Source organism: Dermacentor albipictus, chromosome 2 (assembly GCF_038994185.2).
Source record: "Dermacentor albipictus isolate Rhodes 1998 colony chromosome 2, USDA_Dalb.pri_finalv2, whole genome shotgun sequence".
Taxonomy (NCBI): Eukaryota; Metazoa; Arthropoda; class Arachnida; order Ixodida; family Ixodidae; genus Dermacentor; species Dermacentor albipictus.
This window is the reverse complement of record NC_091822.1, coordinates 207,076,314-207,098,859: the sequence shown is the minus strand read 5'-3', so window position 1 is coordinate 207,098,859 and position 22,546 is coordinate 207,076,314. Positions and strand designations below refer to the sequence as shown.

The 22,546-nt window shown below is 47.1% G+C and overlaps 1 protein-coding gene across 3 annotated transcripts in view; it reads left to right on the top strand.

Annotated features, from left to right (window-relative positions):
- The first annotated feature begins 621 nt into the window (after positions 1 to 621).
- LOC135903404 (tRNA wybutosine-synthesizing protein 5-like) overlaps positions 622 to 22,546 on the top strand; it is a 35,902-nt gene continuing 13,977 nt past the window's right edge. Inside the window, exons 1-4 of one of the 3 annotated variants that reach the window (XM_065433723.1) lie at positions 622 to 1,023; positions 3,346 to 3,500; positions 3,566 to 3,635; positions 9,273 to 9,455. In XM_065433723.1, coding sequence (XP_065289795.1) covers positions 913 to 1,023; positions 3,346 to 3,500; positions 3,566 to 3,635; positions 9,273 to 9,455 — 519 coding nt within the window. In that variant the 5' untranslated portion in view covers positions 622 to 912. Of the gene's footprint in view, positions 1,024 to 1,282; positions 1,459 to 3,345; positions 3,501 to 3,565; positions 3,636 to 9,272; positions 9,456 to 22,546 lie in introns of those variants that run through there. The other 2 variants (XM_065433724.1, XM_065433725.1) reach the window with 2 other exon arrangements.

Below are 22,546 nucleotides of genomic sequence, written 5' to 3'. Positions count from 1 at the left end.
GACCCATTTTAGGACAGAGGGCGCTTTTTAGCACCTTTTTTTTCGCAGCGCCCCCTGGGCAATGCAAGAGCCCCCCCACTCAGCTCCTCCACCACCCCCACGCTGCACGGCTGCACCACCTACGTTTCAAGCACAGCACACCTAACACACATTCGGCGCTGAACAGTGGGCGGTCGACGCAGTCGCATTTACATGACTTGTAGCGAGCGGCACATCCCTCGATGTCCGTTAAAGCAAAGTCGGAGACGGCGACGCAGATCGCGGTTCGCGGAACTTCGCTGCCGAGGCGCTAGGCCACTTCGACATTTCAATTGTCAAGGAAGCACGGGTCAAACAACGCAGATTCTGTACTGCCAGAGCTCACCGAGGCGAAAGCCGCATTGCCGCACCACCACTACTCGCGGCTTTCCGCCAAGAACCTACAACCAACACAAGAGCAACACAAGCATGATCACATAAGCAACGTTGAACTACGCGCGGTCCGCGCGAGCCGGAGAGCGCTTACGCCGAGAACGAACACGCCACGGCTAGAGTGGCTAGCCACCCTACCACACCTTAGACCTAGGTCCCTACCACGGCTATGGTAAGGACCTAGGTGTGGGACCTAGCAACATTGGGCGCGTTAAGTTAGCGCGCTCCGAACTCCAAGGGAGCACGCTCGAGTGCGCTCGAGTGCGACGCCTTCGGAGCTTAACTTAACGGCCATTTTCGCCGACTGTTTTCGGGTGCACGAACGTGCCGTCTGGCAAATGTTATGTTGCTTCCGCATCCGCTATTGCACTTCGCGCGCTTCTCGAAAATGGCCCCGCCGACCGTACTTCTGCAGCCCTTGTTTAGACGATGAAGAGGTAGAAGAACTTGACGCGCGGCGACGGAGGCAGCAGCAGCAGCTTACGATGCGATGCAAGCTCAATGCGCGCCAACACGTTGCCGATCTCGCCTGACAGCAGCTTCAGACGGCCGGCAGCGCGGCAGCGAGAGGAACGAGTGGGCAAGGAGAACGGACTTGCATTGGTGGAAAGAGTAGGAAAGACGTCATTTTTCCGGAAGCCGTAGCAGGTGCGCGCTCTCGCGCACCGTTTCCAGGATGGTGCGCGTAGAGCGCGCTCCGCAATCACGCACCGGAAGTCGCTTTTTAGTCGTTAAGCTTAAAAGAGCGCGCTCTGCTGGCTAGAGCGCGCTCGAGCGCCTTAACTTAACGCGCCCATTGTCTCGTCTGGTAAAACATACCACGGCCACGGCGTCGCTCGGCGCCATCATGCCTTCTCAAAAATCCCTAAACGATCCTGTCCCTAGGCACCTAGGATCAGATCACGTGAGGGATTTTTGTACGAATATCATTAGGCGCACGCCAACTTGTGACGCTGAAAGCTGTAACCGATGTCTACTGCCGTGAAGACCGTATTTTGCTGTGACAACGTAGACGAAAAGACCTTTCGCACGGAGATATATCCGAAAGTACGTTTGTGCATTCGGAATCGAGCCAACGTTGATATATCCGTACAACAGCCTGTGCAGCATTGTAGGCATGCTGAGATGTCCTGTGGTTTGAGACTACGGCTTTGCGGCCTCGTAATCAGAGCGTGGTTTTGGCACATTTTTGAGGTGTACCGAACCCGCGGGCCGCCCTGTGGTAGTGGCTGCACGCTTTCTGTGTATTAATTGACTTCTAAAAACTGCTGCTCTCGTCAATCTCTCGTCAGAGTAGAATTATTTCGTTACTTCAGTATTGCCTACTATTACTACTTCTCGAACAGTTCTCCGAAATCAGTGCATTACCCGCCGCGGTGGCGCTGCGCTGCTGAGTACTGTACAGCAATCTTCGAAAGGACACTACGGGGACGCGGTTCGGTTCCGGCAGCGACGGCCGCATTCTGATTTTGGACGAACTGCAAAAACGCTTTGGGTGCATGAATTAAAGAACCGCAAGTGGTCAGAATTAATCAGGAGCCGCACACACATTGCAGTTTCGGGGCGTTAAACCCCACAATATAATCTTGTATACTTTTAAGAAGTGCGCTCGCGCAAGACAAGCCGCAGCTAATCTAGGGACCGTGGTAATCTGGAGCCAGAGGTGATTTCCCTTTGTCATTTAGGACTCGCATAACGGCAGCTTTCAGATGCTGTGCCATTGTCTCCTAGAGAGGGGGTTTTGGCATCATGTACTACGACACAATTTAGCTTGATCCCTGCTCCTATACTACTTTATTTCACTCTTATGTCGTGTGGTCGTATTTTTTGTCTATTTAAATACATTCAGTATGTTACTTGCTGCATATACTTACCGTACTCCTGCTGCCTTGTTGCTGCATTCTCTGCCGAGAAACGTTGAGCACCCATCAAGCTTTGTCCTGATGTCCCTCCACTCTTCTGAGCAGAAATAAAGTTGATTCAATCACTCATCATATACAACCATCATTACTCTAATGCAAGGAAACATGCCTTAAGAACTGATTCTAAAATTTGCACTCTCTTGGCACAGTAAAAGAAACCATTAGTGCCAGCAGCCAATGAAGTTTCAACTGAAGAATTTACCGAAAGTCCCACAGTTGCTTTATGAATCTAACCCAAATCACCAGCAGTACTAGAATGACCCAGGCTGTGGTGAGCAGGCATATGCATGAACAATGCTGGTACTGTGAAATGAGATGTTGCTCCTTGCTTATCCAATGAAATGCATGGAACTGTGCTGCTCCAGCATTGCACTGCCTTTGCTTTCTATAGATGGTTAAACTAATGCAGGTGACGACAGCATTTGGATGCCACCCATTGAATTGGCTTTTCTGTCGGGAAAGAGGACCACACATGCCACTTAACCCCTTTTGTGTTATGCTATTATCCTCAATTCTGATTTTGAAAAATGGGCATTTTTGTTGAATGTTCTACATAATACCGTAGAGAATATTTTAAGAGTTCACAGATACGTGTGTGTGTGTGTGTGTGTGTTTACGAAACCTAAACCATCCATTGGAAAAGTGAAGTCTAGTAGCACCACAGAGGGAGATGAAAGAAGCTGAACTGAAAAGTATTACTGATAAGTTAGGCTCGTTTCCGGCCTTTATTTTACGAGGAATGGGTGGATGAACTTGGTTTCTCCATGGCACAAAACAGGTTAATCTTGTTTTTCAAGGTTGCCATGATCGGCAGACATATTTGTTCTTGCAATGTCAATTGCTCAACAGATTTAATGCATATCCTGAAATCGGTGCATGGCAGCACTTGAACTGGTTATTAATGGTATAAGAAATTGAGTGGAAATTGGTGTAAGAATCACTGAATGAGCCAAGTATTAATAAGCAGTTTAGTTTGGTCCCTCGAGTATTTCCTCATCTCTCCTTGCTGCAGAGGGAGCCAGCAGTCTTGAGAGGAGTGCCTGTTGGTCCTTGCACATTGCTCTGGGACAAGGACTATCTGTGCACTCGAGGGGGCAAACGGGATGTCAAGGTGCACGTTTCACAAGACAGGCACATGGACTTCATTAGCAAGAACTTTTTATACAGGTTGGTTTTTGCCCTAACTTGTGTGATCATTTGAGAAATTGATCTAACTACATATCTATGTGCAGAACACTGCCGTTTTGTGAGCTCGTGCAGCGAGCATCTGGCTCCAAGAATGCTAACTTCTTCATAAGTGAGGTGAGCATGGCACTGCACTTAAAACCAACTGAAGCAAAGTGTTGCATTGCTGAAGAAACAGTTGCATTGATAGTACACCTACACAGAAGGCTGTGTTGTGTAAAAAACCAAACAGATGCACCAAAAACAACTTGCAAAAAATCCTTGTTTTCCATATTGAGAAGGCACCACCATTGCTGCAAGCGATGCAGGCTCTCCCTGGCCAGAATTAATGTGCCTCCTCCATACCTATACTGTATGCTGCATGCAGCTGCCCCGCCAAGATGTTCTAGCATAATTTAATGGCAAAATATACCATTGGGACCAGCCCGCATGATAGACTTCATATCAGCCTTATCATGCACGGTACGCTGCTTGGGCTGCCTGTCTCCACTGATAAAGAATTTCGTTGATTAAAGTTAGACTGAGTACTTGAGCAACATGTGCGAAACCTCTCCCCAGCAGTGCTCCCCTGAAAGAGCAGGATACCGGGCCTGCTTGTACCTGTCTTTATGAACTGGCTGGTATCTCTTGAATGAACTATGCACCTGTCGCAGCTGAGCCCTACTTACTAGTGTCGATCATCAACTATTGATTTTTAACAAATTTAGATCAAGTGAAGTTTCATTGCATCTGGCCTTTTAAGTTCCAGCAGAGCTGTACAGTATAACATACTTTCGGATCAAACTGTAAGCTGTCGCCACCATCGGTCCCTTCCTTACATCCTGTCCATTATGCAGTTTTTTTTCTGCTCATACCACCAACCCTGGTTTGGGGCCGAGTTACATGGTAGACGCCATCAAAAACGGGGTAATAGTGCCATGTCCATTAATATTTTAGGAAAGCATAAATGGTAATGCAGTACTTCCTATTTGAATAATTTGTTAATAACTTGTGAGCCAGAAGGAGTGTTGCAAACAAGAAGCTTGTGTGCATTCTTGCTTGCATGTACTTGCATGGCTGTCCCCTTCGTCCAGATGGTCCTTCATTGGAAGTTGTTTGTCGTGTCTATTTCCTGTAGTGAAAAGTGAATTACTGTGCATTTTTATCTCCCTGGGATAATTATCGATGCTCTATTAGGTGCATACATTCTCCACACTCCACAGTTAGTGACGCTACCACGCACAGCTTCATGCAGGAGCTCCGATCCTTACGTGCTGAGATACAAGAACTCAAGACAGAAAACGCTAATCTCAAATCACAACTTGCAGACACACAACCCAAACATTTACCATCAAATGCAGACATCCTTCCTGTTCCTGCAATAGATTGCCGGCAAACCACCCAACAACCAACCTCGCACAAACGCAAAGCTCTCGAACCAGTCTCAAAAGCGGCAACACCAGCATACCCTTCAGAAGGAAATGTCAACTGTGAGGCCCTCACTGAGCTGCAACAGCGGATAGAACGCAACCTGAACGAAGCATTAGATTGTAAGCTTGCCACATTGCTCGACGCCTCCATTGCAAAAGCTCTCGAACGCGCAATGGACAACCTCCTTACGGCGAAACTAGAAACGCTACTACTGCCCAGAATTGAGCAAGCCTTTGTGGCAAGAGAACAACAGCGACAGGAAGACATGGACGACACGCGCAAAGTGCTTCAAGACATGGTCGCAACATTGGCTCAAAATCACAACACCCGTTTGACAGAATTGGAAAACACCCTACTCCGTCCCAGAGCAGGTCCACTAAAGAAGCCGTACTCGCGTCCCGACAAAGATGGCTGCGAGTAATCCAGAACGTGTTACCTACTGCATTTGGCAGTGGAACTGCCGGGGCTTCCGGCGAAAGCGAGCACATTTAGAGCAATACATTACGTCTCTCGCACCACATACTTCCCCTGATGTTATCGCATTACAAGAGACCGGAGAAGCGGCTAAGCTGTCGGGATACGCGGCATACACCGCAGTTTGCAATGATAACCGCAGGCCCCAAGTAACCACACTAGTTAAGCGAAACATTCCGGTTATACAGCATCACACAGGCATTGATACAGCAGCCCACATTTTTCTGGAGATCATCCCGTCTGCAAGGCGCAAGCAACAGAGCCTCTTCATCCTAAATGTGTACAGCAGCCCCAGAGAACAACATAGGTTTCTACGACTTTTCACCAAAGCAGATCAACTAGCTAGGGGAGCCCCCCTGCTCATCGTAGGGGACTTAAACGCCCCTGCGGTGGCATGGGGATACCCAATGGACCGCCGAAAGGGAAGACAACTATGGCTTGACGGACAGAATCTAGGTCTTACTCTTGTCACGGATCCAACTTCTCCCACTCGTATGGGAAACAGCGTTAGCAGAGATACTACTCCGGACTTGACATTCGCAAAACGAATTCCACAAGCAGACTGGATCAACACACAAGACAACTTGGGCAGTGACCACTATTTAATCCAAACAACAGTTCGAGCGGGCCCGCGAAAGCCTAAGGGTCGTGAACTCCACATAACGAACTGGGATGCTTTCCGGCAGGCCAGAGCCCTCACCTCTTTCTCGGGTACCCAACCCCCTTACAAAGATTGGGTCGCATCCTTGCTGCAAGACGCGAGCAAAGCCACTAAATTGGTTCCTGAGGAAGCCAATCTGCAGGAGGCAGATAGCAAGTTACTGCATATGTGGGAAGCCCTCGCCAGTCTGCAACGCAGATACAAACGCAACAAGCTCAACCGAACGCTCAGGAAACGTATTAGCACTCTCACCCTTGAAATCGAAGACTACGCACAACAACTTACTCGTCAAAATTGGCACAGCACATGCGAAAGCATGGAGCGGCAACCAAACCTGCCCAAAACGTGGAATATCCTCCGTTGCCTCCTCGATCCGGCTAACAGCAAGAACACACAACAGCACAACTTGCAAAAAATTATTCACACCCATTCTGGCACGGACGCACAAGTTCTTCAAGAATTGATAGACCGATACATAGGACCTCAACCTACTACACCCGCTCCACCATACACAGGCACCGATAACGACCACCTGGATGTGCCCATAGAAGCAGCAGAAGTACGTGAAGCCATCCTCGCACTCCGCCCTAACTCAGCCCCGGGACCTGATGGCATTACTAATAAAATGCTTCGCAACCTAGATGAGGATTCTATACTAGCCCTCACAGCTTATTTTAACGAATACTGGGAAACTGGAAACCTCCCCTCACAATGGAAAGAAGCCAAAATTATTATGATTCCCAAACCCGGGAAGCGCCTCCTACTCGAAAACCTCCGCCCTATCTCCCTGACTTCATGTGTCGGAAAAGTCCTCGAGCACGTCATCCTCACACGCTTACACAGACATATGAACGACAACGACCTCTTCCCCAATACCATGATTGGCTTCCGCCCGAAACTTTCTGCTCAAGATATCATGATTCAGCTCAAGCACCAAATTATCGATGGCGACAAAACCTCCAGGCTGGACACCAGAGCCATCTTGGGGCTAGACCTAACCAAGGCCTTCGATAACGTCACGCATGAGGCCATACTGAACCAACTGGCCCAACTCCAGGTTGGCCATCGAACCTATAACTACGTAAAGAATTTTCTTACAGGTCGCACGGCCACCATTACCATTGGAGGGTTGCAGTCGCCAATTATTCACTTCGGCAGTAAAGGCACGCCGCAAGGTTCGGTTCTATCACCTTTTCTGTTTAACGTGGCCTTGCTCGGACTACCGCCTGCATTAGCTAGCATCCCCAACCTCAAGCATAGCCTCTACGCAGACGATATCACCCTGTGGGTCACCGGGGGCAGCGACGGGGACATCCAAGACACGCTGCAGCAAGCCATCAACGAGGTCGTTGCATACGTAGAACCGCGCGGCCTGGCGTGTTCCCCACAGAAATCGGAGCTCCTTCTGTACAAGCCTAATTGGGGAGGTCGACGTCCAGACCCTCACCCACCCGAGATAGAACTCCACGTGCACCGGCAACGCATACCTACAGTACCTAGCATTCGTATCCTTGGCTTACGCATCCAACAAAACGGCAGAAACACGGAGATACTCAAGCAATTAGATAATCATGTACACCAAACCACTCGCCTCATTGCACGCATCGGAAATCGACATCATGGCATGAAGGAAAGCAACCTTATACGCCTGGTAACCGCCTACGCCTTGAGCAGGATCACCTATGTCGCCCCGTACCTTAGCCTCAATGCAACTGACAAGTCCAAACTCAATACCATGATCAAGAGGGCCTATAAACAAGCCCTACATCTTCCCATCACCACCTCTAACGAGAAACTGGACGCCCTAGGCATTCATAACACCATAGACGAGCTTATTGAAGCGCACCGTATTAGCCAATACGAACGACTTGCCAATTCCACCACGGGCAGGCACATTCTAGGCACCCTAGGCATAACCTACACCACCCAATTCGGACCAAAAGTACCCATCCCTCCAAACATTCGTGATCAGCTAGTTATCCCGCCCATACCTCGTAATATGCACCCTGAACACAATCCGGAGCGACGTGCAGAAAGAGCTAAACAACTACAAAAGCGCTACGACCAAGCCGCTGACGTAACCTACGTGGACGCAGCAGACTACCCCAACCAAAACGCCATGGCGGTAGTCGCAGTCGCGGGTTCGCAGTACCACCTCTCCGCGGCCGCATCAATATTCGCCACGCAACCCGAAGTAGGCGAAGAAACGGCCATCGCTTTAGCCTACGCGGCTACCAATGCACACTGCATCATCAGCGACTCAAAAACGGCCATTCGTAACTACGCAAGAGGACTGATAGCACCCCAAGCGCAAAAGATTCTCTCTGGCACTCCTCTCTCAAGGCAACGCCGCGTGCAGATCATCTGGGCCCCTGGTCACTCGGGTCTGGCTGGAAACGAAGCCGCCCACGATGCCGCCCGAGCTCTCGCACACCGGGCGCATCATCCTTCTCCTGCGTCTTCCGATCCCGACCAGCCCTCTGTTCTGCATCGCGGTCACGCGCGGGACCGAATGGTCACGTTCAGAGAAATTCTACTGCACTACCGCAGAGAGCGGTTACGCTACCCCCCAGCACACAAAACACTGACTAAGTCTCAATCCACCACTTGGCGACTCCTTCAGACACGAACTTTTCCGAACCCCGTGCTTTACAACCACATGTACCCCGATGCATACTCACCACTCTGCAAAGCGTGCAAAGCCCACGCCGACCTCAATCATATTATTTGGCAATGCCCCAAAGCCTCACCCACCAACACCTCCCGCACTAACACACGCATCATTAGTACGGCCGAGCAGTGGGAGACATTGCTGCTCAGCTTGGACCCAGAGGAGCAGCTCTGGGCCGTCCGGATGGCCGAAGACGCCGCCAGGAAGCAAGAACTGGCCGCCGTCTGAGGAAGGGGGGGATTGGGGGTTAGCCTCCCGACCCCCGCCACCCCTTAACCCCATCAAGGACACAATAAAGTTTTATCTCTCTCTCTCCACACTTGAAATCAATTAAAGCATAACCAAGGAGGTGATGCATTATTGAAACAGTCAATGAAGCGAGCAGGCAAGAACTTGAAAGACGGCACTTGTTTTGGTTCTTTACCTGTCGGCACTACTAACTTCTCTACATTTAAGTTTGCACCAGAGAGAAAAATGAGTAAATTAATATTACTAAATCATTTAAAAATGCACTTCCCTTTTTTCTTTTTCTGAACAGACAGAGCTTTATTACTTAAGAACACTTGGGTCGGACTCCAGGAAAGAACCTGCCAACATTGCTACACAGTTTCCAGAGCTTGCTGAAGATGTCACCTTGCCGAAGCTGTTTCCCAATGAAGCATTTTTCTCCAGTGTTCTTCGAATTGCATCCCCACAGCTTTGCTTGTGGACTCATTATGATGTATGTTCCCACCTTCATCAACTTTAATTTGCCTTAGGTATCATCTAATGTCTGTTGCAGGCTCATCGTGTGCCTGCACTTGAGACAGTGCACCTAGGGTGAGAATGTTGTGTTGATAAATTGCACTTGTAGCTGGAAACATTGTAAGAGTTAAATTGGGATTTATATTGTCACGTAGTAGTGACAGTGAAGAAGGCAGTAAAACTGTGGATGACGAAACTAGCGTTTTATTAAGTGAACCTGGGCTCTCAAAAGCAAGTTACACTCAGAGAAAGACGGTAGCGGCAAATACAGTCGGCGATCAACGAAAATTTGATCTGCTGGTCAAGTGTGTCGGCTTTTATACATGAGTCCTTGAAGGTTCCAGAGTAATTGCTGGTGCCCAGAAATTGATGCTGCCTTCCAGAAAGTTCAACACAATTTGCGTTGCACATGCAATCAGATTACACAAGCTTCGGTGGCAACAGACGGAAGATAGACCCATAGATAACATTAGAGAAACTTTCGATACATGCAGGGACATCCCACTGTCTAACATTTGTTGGATGGTGAAAAGCGGTCACTCGAAAAAGATAAACAGGTACATGTGCCAATATGTCCTGGCAGTTCAGATCTGTGTGCCTAAAGGCATAGCCAGAGGAGTCCTGTTGAGCATGTGTGTGTGTGAGGCTCTGATACATTGACTCTGGGGGGGGTCAATACACTACCCTCTGAAATTTTCTGAGAAACTCCTCCCCCTTCTTTCCTTTCCTACAGAGCAGAAGGTTTGAGGTGTCAGGCTCAGAAAGAGCGACATGGGTGGAAAAGAGAGCTTGAATATGAAAGCAAGTCGTAGGCTAGTTGCGGTACGAGGGTGGAGGGGACAATGCCCTCTCCCACGTGCATGCACGAAATGTCTTCATTGTCACACTAAGAACAAATAGGTGAAAGGTGTGTCTACATTTTGCTTCTTGGAAGAAAGAAAGAGAATTTTGCTGACTGTACTGTCGATGGTTGACAACTGAACATTGGCCAGAAAGGGGGATGGTGCAATGAAGAGGGAACAGAGAGAAAGCGATAAGTGGGGAACAAAAAATTACAGAGGACCTATTTACAATAATTACACACACAAGAGAAAGAGGGGACGAGTGCGTGCTTAAAACTTGGGGCATTGTTGCGCCACACGAGGCCTTCACATCGTCGAAGAGCTTCTCATTTCTGGTACTTGGCCAAATCATCGACCACACTGCATGGAAGGAAAGCATTCCAAAAAGTATTGCAACTTGCTTATCTAGGAAATGAAGAAGCACCCGCATTTTTATTTTTTGTTTCCTTTGTTTCTGACTTTCATTATGTAAGTAAACTTGAGGTGATCTTGCTGTTGTGCTAGTTTTACATTTTGTTAAGGATGAAAATAGGGCAATAAAGGGGACAATAAAGGAAGACCTACAGAATGCTGCTTTGTATGTGGCAAAATATATTAAGGACGGGGGGTATAGGGCCAGGCAAACTAAGAAACAGCCATGAGAAACACATGGGAGGGGGGAGGTAGGTGGCCGTGACATCCAAGCAGTGGCGCCGCCTTGAAAAAATAAACAGAAATATAGGAATGTTAGGGGCTGCTGTGCCTTTCAACAACTGGATGAATTTTCAAGAGTGCGATAGTAACTGATGGAAAAATGTCTGAGGAGGGGAATGAGGTGATAGATATGAGAAGAGCAGTTGGGGGGGAGCAACAACGTGCGCAGAAGGTGTCAAGAACGAAGGTGGTGAAAAATTATGGACATATGGAGACCATCTCGTCACTGCCTGATCCCTCAAATACCAGACAGCCATAACCAGCCACCGAGCCGAGGTTCCCCTGCCTAACACATCCTGCTTGCTGCTGCGAGAGCATCATAACAAAACGTCTCTGCAGTCTTCAGAACAATCGGGAGTCAGGAGATGACTCTTTCAAAGCTGCTAGCCTTCATTTTACTGCTAATTATGGATACTATAATTTTGACAAAGGCTCCTAACAAAGAAAGCAGCCCTGCTTCGGACTGTTTGCCTCATCGATTCCCGAGTTAAATCAAATCAGGATCAGGACTACAGTACCATAATTGCAAGTTTTCTCCAAACATCTCTTCAAACAAGTTGCACAGCAGGTCACTGAAAGTGAGTGAAACATGCATCATATGAAGCTATCGAAGTTCTAGTGCAAAGGTTCATTCCTGTATTTTAAATGTAGAATAATATAGCACGCCCACGGTGCCAGAAGCACAATGGAGTAATAGGTACCTTGCAAAATAGTGTTCACCCTTCTCTGTATGTAGCAGTGGCTGAACCACTCACGAGATCTCCAGGGTTGGAAATCAACACTTATCTTCACTGTTACCTGGGCTGCAACAAGCCTCTGTTTGTTTGTTGCTTTTCTTTCTCCTTACTTTTCCTATGTCAAGTAATGATTAAAGAAAATGCCATAACTTTTTCCATTCATAGAAAATGGATTGACTGCAGATTTTTATAGACCATTTGCAACAATCCAAGTTTGCTGTCTTGCCCGGCTGTTGGCATTTTATTTATTTCATACATACTGCCGATCCCAACAGGTGTTTTAGCATTTCTCTGCAGACTCTATTCCTCCCTCCAAGTGAGGTCTCTCAAGGGGAGGAGCGCGAGCTCATAGACTTTAGAATTTCTGTGAAGACTTGTCCTCATGGTTCCCAATCCCATATAGCCGAGAGGAAATGTGCTGTTGCGATTCAGCTGCTTTTGCCATCACTGAAACCTAGAGGATCAAGTAGTGAGGTTTAGAGTGGTAAAGGCAAAGCTGTTCAGTGGTAAGAACACATTGTTCTGCTAGTCTGTGGATGAGAACATTGTGGTTAGAAATGCATCTCTCGTGCATGTGCAGAATATGTCTGCACAGGGTGGGCCATGATGGGCTTGTAAATGCTGCTGCTTTGAAAAATCAAATGGTGCAAAAAACAGGGCTAAACAAGAAGACACAAGGCAGTGCACTGTCTTGTTTTTAGTTGGTCCCAATTATAGTGCTGTTCATTTTTCCAAGTCATGTGCCAACTATGTCATCAACATACATTATATATCAATTTGTAAACGAAATGCTAGTCTTTCATTAATATTGTGATGCAGCAGTTATCACGATGTTTATTACACATCGAAGATGCGGCGAACCGACCACGCCCAAAGCACGGATCACACTCAAGAGCGAGCCCCACAAGCGATGATGAAGAAGTACCTCATGTGAACCCCACATGATGATGATCATGTACAGATGACAAAGAATAGCTTATAAATGCCCACACTAATGTCCCCTCGTGCGAGAGTGGCCATCCTGGCCGCAATTCAAAGGGGCGGCGAATGCCTTGTGAAAGGCTTCATATGGGAAACGTGGACAACCTCAGCAGCACAGCAGCGGTGGTTATTTGGAACAATAACTGGTGCCACATGATAATTAACTGGAGAGCTCTGCTCCAAGACTTTGTAGGGGCCAATGAATCGAAGCTGAAACTTGTCACACAAGCCAGGAGTACGAACTGGTGTCCAGAGTAGCACTTCCTCGCCAAGGCGAACGCACTCGACGCGATGAGAGGCGTCGTAATGCTGCTTGCAGTCCTATTGCTGTGCTTCGGTGTTGATGTGGGAGAGCTGGCAACAACGCAGAATGCGGGACACATATTGTTCACAGGAGGATGGACATCCATCGACAGTTGGCGCGAAAAAAGAGACGTCAAGACAGGAAGAGGGCGAACAACCATAGACAAGGTAGAATGGCGAGTAACCGGTTGTGCGTTGAACAGCGGTATTGTACGCAAAAGTCATGAATGGCAAAATTGCATCCCAGTTTCTGTGATCTGGTTCGATGTACGTAGCTAGCTAGTCCCGGACCAGTACGAATTTTTCTTCAACTATGAGGCTTTTCTTTCGAGGAACCCGTACGGGTTTCCTTTGTAGCAATTGCTACGAACGGGTAGATGTCTGATTTTCTCTTTATTCATAGCTAGCATGTCTGACAGCGTGCAATGAAATCGCTCTGTTAGGCCGTTGGTTTGTGGATGGTAATGGAGGTCGTCTTGTGGGTGGTTCCGGAGGCTCTGAGTACTTCGTCTACTAGTTGTGAGAGGAATGCTTTTCCACGGTCGTTCGGGAGGACGCGAGGAGTACCGTGATGCAATATTAAGGCTTGAAGTATGAATGCAGCAACTTCAGAGGCTGAGGCAGAACTCATGCAAGCTGTTTCGGTGTAGCGTGTGGTCAACGGCTGTCACAATCCATCATTTACCGGTGAGAGTCACAGGAAGAGGACCATACAGGTCAATGCCAATGACTTCAAATGGTTACGACGGACATGGAACCGGTTGCAGTTGTCCGCTTGGAGCTGATGTAGGGAGCTTTCGACGCTGACATAGGGCGCAGGAAGCGACGTACCTCGCTACACTGGCGGACAAGCCAGGCCAGTAGAAGCGACCTTTGATGTGGTCATAGGCTTTCTGGAAACCAAGGTGACCAGCAGTCATGTCGTGGAAAGCCTAAAGGACATGAGCACGTAGAGAGCGTGGCAGGACAGGAACCCAGCGTTGACCGTCAGGGTGAAAGACATGATGGTACAGGACGTGGTTGTCAATCTTAAATTGCGTCAGCTGCCGACGAAGGCGGGCATGAAGCTCCTTGAAGGTGGTCTATGATGCGCTGACAGTAAGAGTCGGCAAGTTGATGGATTGTAAGAATCTGCTGTTGTGTGTAGGGATCGTGCGAAAGCTTGTCACGGATGGTAGTCGGAGGTCCATTGCATGGTGTCGTAGAAAGCGGACAGCGAGAAAGCGCGTCTGCATCCTGATGTTTTTTTCCGCACTTGTATGTAATAGTGAAGTCATATTCTTGCAGACGAAGAATCCACCGACCAAGTCGTCCAGATGAGTTCTTCAGTGTTGAAAGCCAGCATAATGCATGATGGTCTGTAACGATGGTGAAATGGTGGCCGTGAAGATAAGGTAGAAAATTCTGCACAGACCAAACAATAGCTAGGCATTCCTGTTTTTGATGGTGAAATTATTTTCGGCAGTTGTCAGAACGTGACTTGTGTACGCGACGACCCTCTCACCTAAAGTGTCGTCTCGCCGTAGGAGAATGCCACCAATGCCGTGACCACTGACATCTGTATGCAGGAGGGTAGGAGCAGCTTCATCAAAATGGCGAAGTACTGGTTCAAATGTGAGAGCACGCTTCAGATAGGAGAACGCTGATTCACATTCGGGAGACCACACAAAGGGAACATAAGAACCCAGTAACTTGCGCAGAGGTGACGCTATTGAGGCGAAGCCTCGTATGAACCGGCAAAAATAGGAAGCGAGGCCTAGGAAACTTCATTGGTCTTTTCGGGACGAGGGAAGTGCCGAACTGCCGAAACCTTGTGAGGATCTGGACGAATGCCGTCTTTGCTCACAATGTGACCTAATACCTTGATCGTCTTGCTCGCAAAATGGCATTTCTTGGTGTTTAGTGTTGGCAAGTCCAGCGTTGGCAAGTCCAGCGTTGGCAAGTCCCAGCGTTGGCAAGGCACGTGAGAACTTCATACAGACGTTTCAGGTGCTGAGAGAAGGTTGACAAGAAAACAACAATATCGTCCAGATAACACAAGCAAGTCTTTCACTTGAAACCACGAAGAACGGTGTCAATCATGCACTCGAACATTGCGGGCGCATTGTAGAGGCCGAAAGGCATGACATTAAACTCGTAGAGCCCATCTGGTGTTGAAAACACTGTTTTCTCTTTATCGTCCTCATGCATAGGTATCTGCCAGTAGCCGGAACACAGATCGAGACTGGAGAAGTACTCGGCACCTTGCAGGGAATCCAAGGCATCGTCTATTCGCGGTATAGGGTATACATCCTTGCGTGTGATCTTGTTAAGTGCTCGGTAGTTGACACAAAATCGAACAGAGCTGTCATTTTTATGAACCAAAACAACGGGGGATGACCAAGGGCTAGCAGAGGGGCGTATTATGTTCCAGCATGTTGGCGACATTCTCGTCAATTACTTGCTTTTCAGCTAGCGATACGCGATGCGGTCTACGGCGCATGATGGATAGTCCATCTGTCTCTATCCGATGCATCGTAATCGAAGTTTTTCCCAACGAAGATGAATGCACGTCATATGAAGTTTCATGTTTTTGGAGCAACGCAAGCAACTGTTGTGACTGCGAAGGTGTCAGGTCGGAACTGATGGCAACTGCAAGAGCTGAAGGAGATGCGGCCTGTCCAGTACAAGGAACTTCAGAAGAAGCTGCTTTAAAGGAAACAACAGAGATAGACTCCGATTCAGTGGCGCAAGCCAATGTAGTGCCTTTAGGGATGAGAATCTTTTTGAATGTCGGGTTTGTAGCATAGAGAAGTGCAGAGCCATGATCAAACCGAACCAGCCCTGATGCAAAGCCTCCCCCTCTTGCGAGACAGCGTGCAGATGGCAATACAGCACGTCGTCGCAGTCAATGACATCAGACGTGAGGGTAACAATGCTTTGATGGCGAGGAGGTAGAGCGGTATCTTCTGCAACAAGCAAGTGAAGTGGTGCATCATCTGCATGAAGTGAATATGTCAGATGGAGGCAGCAGATGCCCGCGGCAGATGGAGGCGGAGGCCGTAGAAAGAAAATCCCATACCAATATGAGCTGCTGGGCACACGAACTTAGTAATGCAAATTGTACGTAATGCAGAAGTCCATCGATGGAAATACGAGCAGCGCACACGGCGGTAGGCCGAATGGCAGCCCCTTCCTTGAGCAGCGAGTAGCATAGGTCCATCATAGGGGGTCGTAACTTTCCAGAGTCGCGAACACAATGCACGTTGAATAACTGAAACACTAGCACCAGTGTCTATCAAAGCTTCCACTTGTACACCTTCTACTACAACCAGTATCATATTGCACGGCCACGATGGGGGAATTTTTGTCCTGTCGTTCGATGCAGCTTTTCCTTCAAACGCTGCATAATTCAGTTTTCCGGACGACGCTCGGCGAATTGAGAAGCAGGTCTAAGTGGGGACGTAGAGCAGCGAAGGTGTGACGGCGAACGGCGTCTCGCAGGATGGTACGTCAGAACCGTCTCGGATGCTACAGTAGGTGATGTTTTCTATGGAGGAGCTAGAAACTATGCTGATGACTTGTAGGAAGTCGTCATCGCCTGGGCCTGACGGAGTCACGTACAAGGCACTTGGAAACCTTGGCCAAAAATCCCATGATGTACTCTTCGATAGATACGATGAATCCTGGCGTGAAGGATTGATTCCTTGTGAGTGGAAGGTCAGCCACCCAGTACCTTTGCTTCAGACTTATTCTAAATTTCCATTAGCCTTGGTGTCGTACCATGCCATTGCTCTTGCCGGTTCTGTTGGGAAACTAATGGAAAGGATAGTGCTGATGCACCTTGAGTAGTACTTGGAAAATAATTAGGTATATATCCACATGTAATGGCGGGCTTCTGGCATGGTCGGTCATACCATTGGTAACATGTTTGATTTAGTAACATCTGTTGAACCTCAAAAGAGCATGAAACAATTAACGGTGGCAATGTTTTTTTGTGTCAAAGGTGCATATGATAATGTAGCACACCAAACAATCCTCGAAGCTTTCACTGATGTGTGCATTAGTGGCCATTCATTGCACTAGATTCATAGCTATTTGGAGGATAGAGCCTTCTTCATGCTTGCCGAGGATAGAATGACATCCCACCATCAAACCAGCATAGGTGTGCCACAAGGCGGAGCGTTAAGCCCCATGCTCTTCAACATAGCACTGTTAGGCCTTGTTTGATCATTGCCAAGGACGGTGCAGATGTCCTTGTACGCAAAAATCTGCATCTGCGTGCGGCATGACATGTCTGCAGATATGAGTGAGACTGCAGAAGGTGGTCACACATGCATCGTCTTACCTTGTGGGGGTATGCTCTGCATGATGCTAGGTTTAAAGGAAAGCTCCGAATCTAGCCACATGCGCTAATTTCGCAGGACTCCACAACTCATAGTGTGTGTAATTGCAGCTACGTTGGGTTCTGGTGGTTAAAGCAACCAGCTATAATGTTTATGTCAGCTCTAACAATGTTTATTGCTGAGAGAAATAAGACGTAACACTTGCAGAGGGAAGTCCACTTTTTAATAAGTAATAAATAGGCTTGCCTCGTTGCGCGTGGTAGTTGGGCAACAAGGTCACTTACAGGTTGCGACAGGTATTCGTATCCGGCAGGTTCAAGGTCAGGTGCTTCCCACAACCTGCATATGAAAGGCCCAGAACTGTCCTCTGAAAAGTGCTGATTGGTTGCATTAAAATAATGACTCCGTATGTTATATGCTTAAATGGACAAGTAATTGCTTATGAAACAAAGCATCGTTTCCTTGGAGCCATCATCGACTGTGATTTGTCTTGGATGTCACATATTTCATGTGTAAAGAAGAGGTTTACTGCAATAGCCCATGTATTCAAATTTGTCGGTGGAAAGTCTTAGGGCACATCTGTGCAATCGATGTTACAGCTGTTCCATGCATTATGTATGGTCTCCTACGGATGTGCCTCGCATTCCCTAAGTGTGCATCTACAGCAGCCACAATCAAATAGCATGTGACAACCCTATAGCAACATACATTGCAGTTAACACTCTAAGAGTGGACATTCGACGTGTCATAAGGATACCCTTACACCATCTTGTTTGCCTGCCAACAAATAGGCCGCATACGAGGACATACAAGAAATTTGCCATCAGGGAGTTGAAAAATGACATGACATATTGTATTTCAATGGTTGCCAGTTCATTGCGGTATCCTTGAAAATGAGCAAGCAGACGCAGCCACTCGATATTCACATGATAGTGGCAATTTCATCGCTATCCCAATGTCAAATTATAGAGTTTTGCGTGCCAAAACCATGATCTGATTATGAGGTACGCTGTACGGGGCTGTAGCGGGGGATTCCAGAATAATTTGGACCACCTAGAGTTCTTAAATGTGCACCTAAATCTGAGCACACAGGTCTTTTCATATTTCTCTCCCGTAGAAAATCAACCTCTGTGGCTGCCATCTCGATGTCAAAAACAGACGCAGTGGGAAAGCTCCATGCGCTTGCTAGCAAGCTTGCTTTGGCCCAACAGAATTCAGCAGACTTTAAAAACCAGCGCCTTTGTTTGCTGAATCCTCATTTGAAGCTCTGCCTTCCACATGGCTTACCATGATGAGAGGTAACTCTCGTTTGTCATCTATGGCTTGGAGTTGCTTTTACTAATGCTTACTCCTGCCTCACAGGAATGGCCACAAGTCTAGAATGTGAAGTTTGTGAGTGCAAGGAGACATAGCATACCTTCCTTGTGATTGTTGTTCCAGTGCACAAAGTCCTCAGCACCATGCTCAACAAGATTGACAACTGTCGCTTTACGGAAGCCAGAAATCTTTGACCCTAGTCCCAGCTGACATCGTCATGAACTGCTTTAAAAGTGCTTGTGTACTTTTTAAATGAAATGAGACTGATTGAAAAACTGCAGAGTGTGCAAACTGATGCAGTCATTTTTTTATTATTGTTTTCTTATCTTTTCTGCCCTTCTCCATCCCCCCGTGCAGAGTAGCCAACCGGACACTTGATCTGATTAACCTCTCTGCCTTTCAACTTGTTTGTTTTCTCTCTCTCTCTACACACTTTATTAATGATGGTTTATCTTTAGGACCAAGCAACAGCAAACTTGGAACAACAGAGACTGAGCAGCATCCTTTTGTTGCTAATTTTGCCTGCTTCACCAACTTGTCTGTATAAACTTGCTCAAAGCAAGTAAACTCGGGTATACGCCATGCGCTGCGTCTATAGGGGTGCCACTGAAAGCTGCATAGCGGCGGCCTTAGGAACTGCAGGTGGGGCTTATGCCAGAGACGCCTGCTTCCACTGCAGGCATGACTGAAGTGTGTGCGTGTGATTTGCTGCTTGTGTGCATCCCAGATAGTTACTTCTGTGGTGTCAGTGTGAGCAAGGAAATCGCACCCTACAATAGTGGACGTGTGTACGACTTTATGGCTGTCTGGGACGACATTCTCCTTATGCGCCAACTGTTTGCCGCAGATGAGCATCAACAAGCTTGCCTACAAAGTGAAGCTCATCGCCAATATGCCTCTTTCATTACAACGCCCCGACCGCTAACGACTCCATTTGTTGGCCCGTGAACCAATGTTCTTTATGCACATACATGTTTCGTTTATATGCTGTGTACATTTATAGTAGCTTGAGGGAGCGCCGTCGTGCCTGCGAATACATGTTTCGTACAGGCGTGGCCGTGTGGGAAGCCAGTGACGGTAAAGTTTGCAAACCGGCATGATGAGCTTGAGCAAAATAGCACGTAAAGGACTCCAGCAATAATTAAGGGTTGATTGTTTTTATGCTTTCGTTTTACCAGTCTGCACAGCATTGATTTCACATGTTCCATCGTTAAACAAGCAGAGCGTTTCAGTGATTTAACACGAGCACGCAAGTGTGATACCGGAAGACGCTATAGCTGAAAATTTGCCTACCTGGTCAGTCAAGAGCATGTTGCTTGTATACTTTATTTTTTAGTATCCATCATTTCTAATAGTATCACCCTCGCACCCAAATACAGAATTAAACTGCATGTTGTATTGACCGTTGCAGTGCCCCGAGTCTGAATAGCCAATGCAGTGCTTTTTAATTAGTTACAAGAGTACGTTGACACATTATTAATAGTGTGAAACCAAATACAAAGCATGCCACTTAATAATGCTTGTAAACCATGTGCGACATTGAAATCATTTTCAAGGCAGGGACAACGACTGTGAAGCAACATGAACATATATTGACTCATTTCATTTATTTATTTATTTATTATTTTATTCGGTATACCTACATCGCCTGCACGGCATTATCGTAGGGGAGTTAAAATACAGGTGCAAAAGAACAAAAAGAGAACAAGCACTTCCTAGCACCACTAGCAAGCAAAGAAAGCAAAAAAAGAAACATGAAGGTTTCAGAATTGACCACGATGCATGACACAGCAGGGGTAAAATGAATCTGCATTAGTTGCAGACATCAGGGCTTCGAAGTTCAGGCGTTTCCCATTACCGCAAAGTGATATTAAGAGGCATTGAAGAGGAGGTTGAATGCCCTGTCAAAAGCCTTTAATGCTCACAGACGTAAGGTTGAACAGTGAACATGCAGATAGCTGAGGCGAGCATACACTGAACGTTCTGCGCCGCAAGTCGCATTTCAGTGCCATCGATAGGTAGAGCAACAGCAGATTCTGTGCAACACATGGGAGATTGTGTGACACTTTTTTGTAGGTGTCGTCACCTGCTTTTTAGTACAGAGCCATTTGTTCAAAGCATCTAAACACAATGAGCGCTTCGCTATGTTCGCCATTCATGATGTTTTATGCCAGTGCCCACAGTACAGTGTGCAGAAACAATCGCTATCCATTGGGCTGAACCATTTCAATGACCAGCACCTGTCCCAAGAAAGAATTTTACATCTATGTGACTTAACATAGCATCAGAAGGCCGTGCAAGCACTACTGCGCTTCTTGAGATCGACCAGCCTGTGTGAACGCTTGGGATTGGAACGCCTTTTCTGTCACCTGCTTACTTTTTCTCTTCATTTTTTAACATTTTTTTCTTTCTCCTCTCGCTCTTTGTTGTCTTTACAAACCCTATATGCCCCACGTCAGTGCAGGGTAGAAAACCGGAAACTCGCTTCTGGTTAGCCTCCCTGCCCTTCCCTTTCTTTCTCTCTCTCCACAGCTTCGCTTCGCATTCTCTGACAGCTTTTCACATCTTTTTTTTTTTTTCAAAGGGGGGCATCCTGTCTCATTAGTAACAACAACCTAATGTTTATTTTATCTTCTGGACCGTAAATGAGGCTACCAAGTTTAAACGACCAGCCTTGGTGGCTCAGTGGCTATTGTGTTGGGCTGCTAAGCACGAGGTCGTGGGATGAAATCCGGGCCACGGTGGCCACATTTCGATGGGGGCGAAATGCGAAAACACCCATGTTGTTAGATTTAGGTGCGCCTTAAACATCCCAGGTGGTCCAAATTTTTGGAGTCCTCCACTACGGTGTGCCTCATAATCAGATTGTGGTTTTGGTATGTAAAACCTCATAATCTAATAACCCAATCCAAGTTTAAACATGGAAGAGTTCCATAAAGGCATAATGACATCAAGCAAAAAATAAAACCCCACCTATATATACTGTGGCGAGGAAAGCATATGTGGCCTTGAAGAAGACCAAGTCCACTTGTTGAAACGTTGGCTCCTGCTTTCACCTTGTTCTCGTTTTGCTCATCACCTTCAATTTCCATCTCCTGCCTTCTCCATGTTTTCCTTAAAAACATAGTAATCACTCTAAAGCTACACTAAACAAAGTACGATTGCTTATTTCCTCTGTCATACAGCTGCCATCCACAGTTGCTGTCGCTCTTGCTCGTGAAGCAGTACCGGCAACTAATTGGGTGCTTGGTGATTTTTTGTACGTTTTAAAGCACCCAGCTATGCAAAGTTACTTCAAGACATTGCTAAAGGCTGACAGAAGCGTTAAATCTCGATCAAGAACGCAAACATGATGGCACACGCATAGACGCAGATGGGAACAGTGCTCGTCTGAGCCCACCTACGCTTTGCAGCCTTGGCGACAGACGGCGTTGGGTGTTTCGTGCATGGCGTATATGGAATTTTGGTGCTGCCACATGAGGATGGCGCTGGTACCATCACATTTTCCTTCTTGTATGCATATTTTTACAGTCCTGCAATGTTTTTAACATCTTTCAAATCTTTTCGCAAACAGAATTCAGTTTACATAAAACTTGGATCAATATTTGTGAAGTCATAAAACAAGCCCAACTTTGTAGACATTACAGTAAATTCTGTATAGTTAACATGTATGCTAGTGGAAGATGCTATAAATGCTAGTTGTAAGTTGAGCACTCATATTTGTCGCCTTCCTCTCTTTTCCCTCATCTTTTCACACTTAAAGACATTCAAGACGACCCAAAACCAACTAGACTACTCACAAACCATCGTAAAGCTTGTGTTGTGCACTGTCATGTCAGAACTAATTATTATTCCTGCCAAATGTAAAAG